The sequence below is a fragment of the Merops nubicus genome, unplaced genomic scaffold, assembly GCF_000691845.1.
Source record: "Merops nubicus isolate BGI_N331 unplaced genomic scaffold, ASM69184v1 scaffold36551, whole genome shotgun sequence".
Classification (NCBI taxonomy): Eukaryota; Metazoa; Chordata; class Aves; order Coraciiformes; family Meropidae; genus Merops; species Merops nubicus.
The window spans coordinates 5694-15945 of record NW_008590906.1 but is presented as its reverse complement, the minus strand read 5'-3'; the positions used below and the strand labels follow the sequence as shown (position 1 = coordinate 15945).

Sequence of the window (10252 nt, the reverse complement as noted above, 5' to 3'; positions counted from 1 at the left end):
GGGCCCCGGCCCTGGCCCCGGCGAGGCGGCGCTGGAGGAGAACCCCTTCTACGGGAAGTACCGGCACAAGATCCAGGAGCTGCGGAGGTGCGGGCCCCGCGCCCTGGCGGACGGGAAGTGGGGTGCGGGGCGAGCCGAGGGTTTTGGGAGGAGACTGGTCGGTTTTAGCTATGTTCCCCTGTGGCAAAATTAATCCGTTTAGGCCAAATGCTGCCTTCAAATCCACATGGAGTTGGAGCCACCTCCGTAAGAGTCCTGTGTGTCTTCACCCCCCCGTGACTGGTTGATGAGAGATCGTTTCACTAACGAGAAATAAAAATTTTAATCTAAGAACGCGAATCAGTATCACAGTAAACACTTTAAAAGGCCAAACGATGTTAATCCCCCAGTACTGTTAATAGCCCCTCTTCCGGTTCAGATCCAGTCCAGATGTGTTTGAATCCCGTATGGAAAAGAGGAACGAAGTGAAGAAGCAGCCTGTGGGATCTTCCAGCCAAGGAGAATTCATCAGATGCATGGAGCAAAAGGCAAGACAGACCTTCTCTATAACCAACATTTACTAAAGCCATAATGGCACTTCTATAGGATCAACGTCATGCTGCAAACATACAGCATTCCTGTTAGTAAGGAGTCCCAGAATTTCACTTTCTGGTGGCTAAAAGTATCACTCTGTATTCTGGTATATTGTTATATTGTTTTAGACAATTCTATTAAGTGTTTAATTAGTTCCAGATTAGTTTGGCCAAATAGAATGACATAATCTTGCATTTATCTTTTTTTAGTGAATGCAAGAAAACTGTTCAGTAATACTTAGTAATAGCAATCAATAATAACTAATCCTTTCTGGCCTTGAAATAAAAAATGTACATTAAGTTATTCATCTTTGTATTTAATTCTAATACTTTATTAAAAATGCACTGCAGTGATGTTCATGTGTCTTAAACTTGAGCTGCTACTCAGAAGCCTTTTGTCAGCTGGCATATTCTGCACGGCAGGGAAGGCAAATTAATGGTAGTCAAGCATCAGCCATGAAAACTAAAGCAGCGTGTTTTCTTCTAGGCCGAAGGCTTGGGCACAAAGACATCAAAGGGAGGTTTCACAAAAGATAAGGTAAGAGGAACAAGCTGAAGTGCCAGGAGATGACATGCTGGCAAACTAAGGATGTAGATTAACTTCTCTTGCTACCATCAGTGCTTCAGCCAAGGTCTCTAACATAAGGCTAATTTGCTTTGTGATGCATTTGGAGTATAAGGTTTTCACTTACTGTTTTGATCATGTTCAGTCTTAAAACTGCCAGCACTCTGGACCTTATTCTCCTGTACCTTGACACACTGGATATTGCTGCTAGATTGGGGATCTGTACTGAATGCTGCCAGCAGTAAATGGAAAGGGCTAAGCTGCCTTTACAGTGTGTAGTTATATTTCCAGAGCTCAGCCAGCAGAGGGACAAGAGAATGTTTTATTTGCCGCTATACTCGGCACTGGTGAGGTCACAGCTGAGTACTGGGGTCTGGTTTGGATACCACAGTCTAAGAAAGACATTGAGGGGCTGGAGCTGGTCCAGAGAAGGGCATGAAGCTGGTGAGGGGTTGGGGAACATGGCTTGTGAGGAGCGGCTGAGGGACCTGGGGTTGTTTAGTCTGGAGCAGAGGAGACTGCGGGGAGACCTTATTGCTGTCTACAACTCCCTGAATGGAGGTTGGAGTGAGGTGGGGGTTGGTCTCTTCTCCCAGGTAACCAGCGACAGAAAGCAATGAAATGGGGTTAAGTTGTGCCAGGGGAGGTTTTGATTGGATATTAGGAAAAATTTCTTCCCTGCAAGAGTGGTGAGGCCTTGGCCCAGGCTGCCCAGGGAGGTGGTGGGGTTGCCTTCGCTGGAGCAGTTCAAAAAAATGTGTAGATGTGGCACCTGGGGACATGGTTAAGTGGTTGTAGTAGTGTTTGGTTGCTGGTTGGACTTGTTGATCTTAAAGGACTTTTCCAACCTTAATGCTTCTAGGATTCTCTTCCACATTCTTAAAGCAAGCTTTTTGTGTAAATCCACCAGCAGAGCATGTGTCTGAGAGGGCTGAAGGTGAAAAGCTGCAGCTCCTCCTTCAGCTCCAGTAGAGAGCTGCGCAGCTGGAGCAGAGTTTGTTCTGTGTCCTGATGGAATGTTCTCTGTTCTGCCTCAGGGCGTGAATCCAGTTCACAGTGTTTTACTACTTAGGATTTCCTAGCTCCTTTGGCAATTCAGAGGACTAAGTCACACTGTAAATGCAATGGAATTCCTCTAACCTGATTTTTGTTCTTGGTAATTTCATCCATTCATTCTTGATTCTTACCTGCATGTGAGAGCTGTCATCATGCCAAATTCCTTATGCTTTCTCTTGCAGACGCTTGATTCAATTCTTAATGTTGAGATGGTGAAAGAAAAATCAGCAGACGAGATAAAACAGGTGATGGATTTTAATGGAATGAAGCTTGCTCTGTATCTGTGCTTAACAGTAACTTACAGGGAAGGGTGGAAATTTCACTTAGACTGAAAAATAAGAAACAGATATGGATGTGCATTTGTGAAAAGCCCATTCACGTGCCTGTCAATAGTAGAAGATTGTTTTCTCCAGCTGGGTAAGTCCACTTGGGATGTACTTGCCTGATGAAGAATATATCTGTACTTGATTGCTCAAAATCTCTCTTTACTCTTAATTCTTATTGTTGCCATTTAGTGTGTAGCAGTTGACTCGGCATTAGTAAGCTCCCATCAGGTTTGGAGCCAGGTAAAGGGAAATCCTAGCAGTAGCTCATACAGATTGTGCCACGTCTGTTTTGCAGGAATAAACCAAAAGCTTTTGCCACCTTGTACCCTTGTTTGCTTTATCTGTCATTCGGGAGCCTGCATGCTTGTACTGAAGTTGGTTAGGGTGAGGGTGGCTCTGTCTGCTTGTTTGAAGAACAGCATGAATCAAGTTATCCTCCCTGATACCTGCTTGGCTGGGCACTGTATTGCCTTTTGGTTCTAAGCCACATCTGTTGCCCATTTCTGATGTAGCCTGAGGTGGATCTGGTTGGATGTTTTTTCCTTATCGAACTGGATGCCAAGAAACTCTGTAGGCATGATCATTTCAAGGGAGCAGCACGTGAGGAGCCTTCTGACAGAACTTAGGAGAAACCTAGCTGCTTTCCTGGCAGCAGAGAACGTTACAGACGTGGTTGTGTGCTCTGCAGGGGATGGTGTGCCACCAGTTATAGCAGGGAGTGGATTTGGTAACTCATGAGCACCCTTCAGGTTCCTGTATTTCTGTTTCATTGATTAAACATTTTACTGACAACTCTCATTAGTTACATGGGGCTGAGGAAGAGCAACTGGAAAAGCCCTGAACTTGGGGGTTTTTGTCTGTAGTTGTCCATTCAATTAAGGACTTTGAGCTTTTATGTAGGTATTGCCATCCTGCTGTGGCAAAGAAAAAGGTTGTCAACATAGAGGAATATTATGCCAAGTCTTGTCTTCTGTTGAAAATGGTTTGTATGTTCTTTATTAAAAGCAAACAAAACTCAAACCCTGTAGAAATCATTAGTGTGATTGTTGGGACAAATGTAAGCAGCGCGTCTGGTGTCGAGGAGGTCTTGAGTCACCTCTGAGCCCGCTGCTTATTTCTGTCACCTAGCTGAAATCTGCTGTGTGGTACCAGTGCTTTGGAGCCTGAGGAGGAGCATGTTGCAGTAGCAGGCAAGTTGAGCTTGATCAGAAAAATGACTTCTCAAAGTTCTTACAAAGATTAGTTGACGAATTGGTTTTAAAGCATTTAATATTACTGCTAGATACTGGATTATAACTGTAACTCATCTCCTTTGTTTCCTACAGATTTGGAGTCAGTATTTTTCTGGAAAAGATACGGTTTATGCTGTCATTCCTGTAAGTAGTTCCCTTGTGGCTACGCACATACAAGGCCAGTGTGCAAAGCTTGCCTTTATAACTGTAATTCTGTTGCTTTTAAAAGGAAGCACTGAAGGAAAATGGGGTTTCAAGAACAAACTTTCTGGATTGAGTGGTCTTATTGCCCCAAATGAAAGCTTTTTTCCCCAAAAAATATATATCCCTTTTTTACCTCACATCAGTCTCAATAAATCTAGTACTTTTTCTGCACTTGCCTAATAACTTGCACGTGGCTTATCACTTAGGACTTTCTTTCATACATTTAAAATGATTGGCAGCACTGTCTTTGATTGCAATTGCTTCCTGTGATAAGATCATACTTGTTTTTCCTAAAAGCTTTACCAGATGTTAATTGTTGTTAATCTGCGTAAGGCTAAAGGGCTTTTTATTTTTTTTTTTTCCCACTTTTGGGATTTCTTTTTATTCTTTGCTTCAGAGTCTGTGTGATCCTGATCTCTTAAATCTGTCTTTTCACAGCTGGGCATGAACTGTGTTCCTTGAGTTCTTGAAACCTCATTTAGACCTGGGGTCTGATTTCCAGTTGTACTTGGCCCTTTGAGCTGCAGCTGGAGTGGCTGGGAGGCTGTATTCTAAATGTATGAAGCGCTGCGTGCTCTGAAAATGGCAACGTCTGATTTGAGGTCGAGCAGCTTTGTTTTTCTGTTTTACCAACACGTGGGTGTTGTGAAAATAATTTCAGCTGCACCTTTACTGGAGCAGAGGGCCAAAGGCAGGGGCTTCAGTTAAGGTGGTGTAGGTCTTTCATGAGTGGGGCTGGCACTGTTCTGTGGTGCAACATTTTAGAGGAGCTTTGGAGGCTTTTAAGGCTTTAATGCAAACCAGATCCGAGGTGCGTTAGGAAGAAGTTCATGGTGTTACTGAGGAGGGAGAGAAAAAAACATGTCTTTGGCCAGAAGCTTTTTGTTGGCTGGAAGAAAGGCCTTGTGTAATTTCTGAGTGCTCAGAAGCACACATGGAGGAATTCTGTGCTGATGAATGGCACGTTTTCTTTCTTGAACACCTCAGAGTAGGTATTAATGTGCGGTGCTGGGAAGAGAAGAGAAAAGCAGGCAAAAAATTTTGGAGAATGGAGAGAACATGAGAATGAGATTGTCAGGTTTCATCAGGGCTGACCAAATATGTTTGTGGCTTTAGTATCAACCCAAGCAATAAGTACGTTATTTGATTAAATACTTAGACTGCATTTTAATATTGAAGAAAGGTGATTATGATGCAAAATCCACAGTTTTGGGCCAGGAATATGTCATCTTGCTCAACTGTTGCCACCATGCGATGCAGCAGAGCTGTTACTGAAAGAGGATGTAACGTGAGCCTGAAGTGTGGGCCCCTCACCTCTGAAGAATAAAGCTTTGCATCCAAGGAGTTTGCTGCTGTGCCTTAGAGCCAGCATTGTTAAAATGAGGTACTGATAGTATTTAGGTAACTAAAAACTAAATACATTTTTCGACACACTCATTGTTCACTGTTGCTGCAGTGAGACCTTCTGCAGAGGGAAGCTGTAACCTGGAAAGGTTAATGAGGTGATTCTGAGTAACTTCGCATCCAGTTTTGCATTACAAAAATTGAATTTCTCTTTCTCCTTCCCCAAAGGCAGAGAAGTTTGATTTAGTATGGAGGAGAGCCCAGAAATGTCCATCGGTACGTATGGCAGAGAATCACAGTGCGTGGATGTGAACCTGTGTCATGTTTCTCCTCTCTAATAATTCATGAACTTCTGACCCTCCTTTGTTCAGACTCATTGTATCAGCCCCATTAGTAAAATCCAGGTGTTCAAATGCTTGTCTTAGTGTTTGGAGTTAAAACTGCAGAACAGCTGCCAACCCAACGGGTACCTTTCTTTGGATTTGCACCACATGCTGCTGGACTAGTATTGTTTTCTGATGCAAGTAGTATGTTTTTACAGTAATTTGTGTGCTGAGGCATGGGCTTTCTGCAAATTCCCTGTGCTGAGACAAAATTAAATGCTTCATCCCTTTATGAAAACAAAGTAGCTGGACTTTACTGCATTGAAAGGAGTGCTTCTGTAGATATGAGTTAGGGACTTTATTGGATTGTGCCCTTGTATTTCACTTGTCAACAACAGGGTGAAATATATCTGGCATCCCGAGCTGTTTGGAGCTTGGAAAGTTACTTCCAGCTTTTAGTGGGTTTCTGTATGGTGTGCTGGCATTTAGTCGGGTATCCTGCAGGTTTTTCTGCTCCCATGTTGTCTGTTCCTTCAGTGTGGGGAAAATGGTTGAACAAGTCCCAAAGCTATGGAGCTGAACAGGCTGTCAGTCTTGAGAGAGAAAATGCTTGCTGCCTGTTCTGGAACAGCTGGTGATGTTACAGGATTTACTACTCTGAATTATTACTGGGAGAGCTTCTCGCTCTCGAGAAACAACACCCTCAAAGGATGTTGGGGAGAGGTGGAGGTCAGTCTCTTCTCCCAAGTAACAGGACAAGAGGAAACGGCCTCAAGTTGTACCAGAGGAGGTTTGGGTTGGATATTAGGAAAAATTTCTTCCCTGGAAGGGTTGTCAAGCCCTGGCCCAGTCTGCCCAGGGCAGTGGTGAAGTCCCCATCCCTGGAGGGATTTAAAAGACATGTAGATGTGGTGCTGAGGGACATGGTTTAGTGGTGACCTGGCAGTGCTGGGTTAATGGTTGGACTTGATCTTAAAGGTCTTTTCCAGCCTAAATGATTCTACAGTTGCTCCTTATATTTGACCATTTCTACTGTTAGTTTTCTAGAAGTGAATGAAGAGGCCAGAGTCTGAATGTTCTCCACTCTCCTTTCCTTTCCTTTTCCTATCTCACATAATACTGATAAAATTATGGACCAATGTATTTGCTAGTGAAATAATCTTGATAAGGTAATGCTGGTTTCTTATCTGCTTTAAAGTCTGGTTCCTGCTGTCATATTGCTTCTGGTGGGGCAATGAAACTCCCTTTTTCTGTTGTGGTTCTCTCACTGAAGCATTTATGCTGGAGGCCAGTATGGCGCAGGCATCATTTTCTTCTATGAAAGAGAGGTTTTTTTAGAAGTTATAATTTCTCTGCAGTTTCTGTATGCTTTGCCAAGAAAAGAAGGCTATGAGTTCTTTGTGGGGCAGTGGTCAGGAACCGAATTACACTTCACCTCGCTAATAAACATTCAGGTGAGTGGTTGAAATAAAAAGCTCCAACAAAATGGAAGTTTAGGAAGTTTGTAATATCAGCATACAATATTTGCTAAATCAGTTTAAAAAACAGGTTGTTGAGCTTAACTTGAATTATGAGGGAAAAACTGCCATTAATTGTGGGTAAACTAATTGTGGATAAATTAGTAAATTTATGAGTACTAAGTGTTTCTCTAATCTAAAGGAGAATGAGGTACAAGTCAGTCTCAAAACAGAAGCAAGAGTCAAGCTAGAGCTGTTTGTGCAAGCTACTTAAAATACGAGTAGATGAAAGCTACTGGCATTGAGATGAAATGAGCTATAAAATGAAGTGTCTGGAAATCGTGGGTTCTTTCAGATGCAGAGTGGTCTTGAGTCAAAAAAACCCCAACACCCTAACTCTGAAAATCCATTCTGTAAATACCAGGAATAGTGAACTTTTAATTAGCAGTGACCCTTAAGCCCTGAAAAGTTACTGCCTCTGATAGCAGTTAATGTGAAAAGTTTCATGATTGAGCCTCCAAATCTGCAATAGAGCTGAAATTCTTTATGGGATGCTGACAGGTTTCTTCTCTCCCTCAGACCCAAGGTGAAAATGCTCCTAGCCAGTTGGTCTTGTACCATTATCCTGAGCTGCAGAAGGAAAAAGGGATAGTACTAATGACAGCAGAAATGGACTCCAAGTTCTTGGTAAGAGAAATCTGTTCATTGGCTTCCTTCTTTTTATACTTGCAACTCCTATTGTTTTCAATTAAAATCACACTCAAGTGAAGTCTTTGAATGACCTTTGCCCAGAGGATGGTCTTACTTAACCTCACCTACTCAATATCAGGCAAAAGTAGAAGGAAATAATCAGTCTTTGTCTAGCTGGTGACTTCAGCTCATGCACTCTGTTGTTGTTGGAGTTTTTTTCTCTTATTTTTGGTATTACAGTTTATGGTTTTAAAAAAAACCAAACACAACAACACAGAAATGTTCCTGGTTTTCTTATTAACAGAAGCAAATTTAATGAAAGCTGTTGCTACCTGCTAAAAAAGGTAAAACTGTTTTGAAGCATAATGCTACTTGTCAAATCAGGAGAACTGCAGAGCTTTGTGTTTGGTTTCTGCACAGCTTTGCTCTTTTCTCTCTGTGTGGGCATACTGTTGGTTGCAGATCAGCAACAGTACGGTGCTAGGACTAATAGCACTGGGGATTTTGGTGGTGGAACAAGGTGACTGAGCATCCCACCTCTAACTGACCTACTTACACCAGCTCTGAAGGGATCTGCAGAGGAGTCACCAGTGATGTGTTTGCCCTGTTGTGTCTCAGAATAAATAATAGAACTTGTGCAAAAAAAGAGGGGAGATGGGACTTCAGTGCATCTCCAGTGCCTTGGAGTGGGCAGGCATCATGAAAGACCTGTTTGACCTCTGAGGTATATGCTCAGCGGGAGAGTAGTTTGTAGGCAGGGTGCTCAGAGTAGGTCAGGAGCAGGAGGGATGTGGGTTTTCAAGAGATTGGCTAAACTAGGGTGACTTGGAATTGAGTCATTTGATGAGCAGGACTGCAGTTTAAAGACTCTTTCTCCACAGGATGCTCAAGCACACCCAAACCAGATGGTAACACCTTCTTTGTTGTAACTCGCAGGTGGTCCACGAAGCACAGTGCCTGGCCAACCAGGTGCAGCTTTTCTATGCCACCGACCGTTCCAAAACCTACGAACTAGTGGAGACCTTCAACCACAGATCTAGTGAATTTAAATACATGTCAGTTATCGCAGAGCTTGAGCAAAGTGGACTCGGAAGAGAACTGAGACCTGGGCAGGTTTCTGACAAGCCGTAGAGCCTGACCTGGGGCTGAAGCAGCAGGCAGTGGGCTTCCCAGCTGGGGTGGTCCTGGGTCTTTTGGTTGATGCGTTTGGGCTGGCTACAGAAAGGATCTGAAGACATCCTGGGAATGTGATTGTCAAGGCTGCCTGGCACTGATGCAAGATGAGGACTTGGGCCGTTTGAAGGACAATAACTAACAGCCAAAATGGAGTCCTGTACTTCAGTGGGACTTCATCAGAAGGAGCCCTTTTGCTGACCTGTAACTTGTCACTGGGTGCTGGATTTTTGACATCTGAAATGAAGTGACAGTAGAGGAGTTACGTAATGGACTATATTGACATCAGGAGAGAGATAACAACCAACGTTTCTTCTCACTAAATGCATTTTAAATGCCCTCCACCATTATAATTGCATGGTCCAGTGCTTTTTAATCTGTGTGGAATTTATACAGCCGTGTCCAGCAAGAAAAAAAGAACAGGACCAATGGTCCAAAACAGGCTCCTCTTTGTTACTTGTGTGTGAGGCTCCTTACACGGATGTGCACGGTGGCCTGCGTTTTTCTCACAATTAAAAAACCAGAGTGACTAGACTTTTTTTTTCTGGGAATTTCGTTTTTAGTGGGTATTTTAATTCTATCCTGTTGCTGTGTTTCTGTCTTGGAGATTTTTTTGAGGAGTAGGATATTACAAACATGGGTTTATTTTTTAATAGTGTAGAGGAATTATTACCTTCTTTATAGAATTAATTTTTCATAGAATGACATGTAGTGAGCCAGCTCTACAAATGGTATTTGGAGGGACAGAAAATAGCTCTTGTTCCCATTTTGGGAAAGGCATTATCCATAATAAAAGCAAGATGGACTGACTGACATAGTAACAGAGAGAACCACCAACCAACTTCTCAGTTGCTCACTGATGGCTCGGGGCAGGGGGAAGAAATGTGCCAGTATGAGTACAGATAGCTGCTGTCACAGGGCAGCGTTGGTGAGGGTCTGTACGCACCACAGCGAGTTTGGTTTTTCAAACCTGCCTTCAACAGCAGAATCCCAAGGCATTCATGCTTTGTGCTTCTCTCATTTTCCTCCCCAGCAGAGGCACATGGGGACATGGGCGTGCTGCAGCAGGGACTCCAGCGTTGCCACCGCCGCACAGAGGGTGGCCAACAGCTTCCCAGGAGGGACACAGGAGGGTTCCCCCTGTCCTCAGCACTGGGGAGGCCACGACTCGAGTACTGGGTTCAGTTTTGAGCCGCTCACTGCAGGAAAGACATCAAGGTGCTAGAGCATGTTCAGAGAAGGGCAGTGAAGCTGGGAAAAACTGGGGAAGGGTCTAGAGACCAAGTCTGGTGAGGAATGGCTGAGGGACC

At 43.5% G+C, this 10252-nt stretch overlaps 1 protein-coding gene across 1 annotated transcript; it reads left to right on the top strand.

The window, feature by feature from the left end:
- Positions 1–4: 4 nt before the first annotated feature.
- Positions 5–9195, top strand: ATPAF1 (ATP synthase mitochondrial F1 complex assembly factor 1; the record flags this gene model as incomplete). The annotated part of the gene is made up of 9 exons (XM_008950095.1): positions 5–87; positions 419–527; positions 1060–1110; positions 2376–2438; positions 3845–3895; positions 5528–5575; positions 6981–7076; positions 7659–7766; positions 8706–9195. Coding segments are annotated over 9 exons (804 nt in total), but the record flags the coding sequence as incomplete, so codon positions are not given.
- Between the last annotated feature and the right edge of the window lie 1057 nt (positions 9196–10252).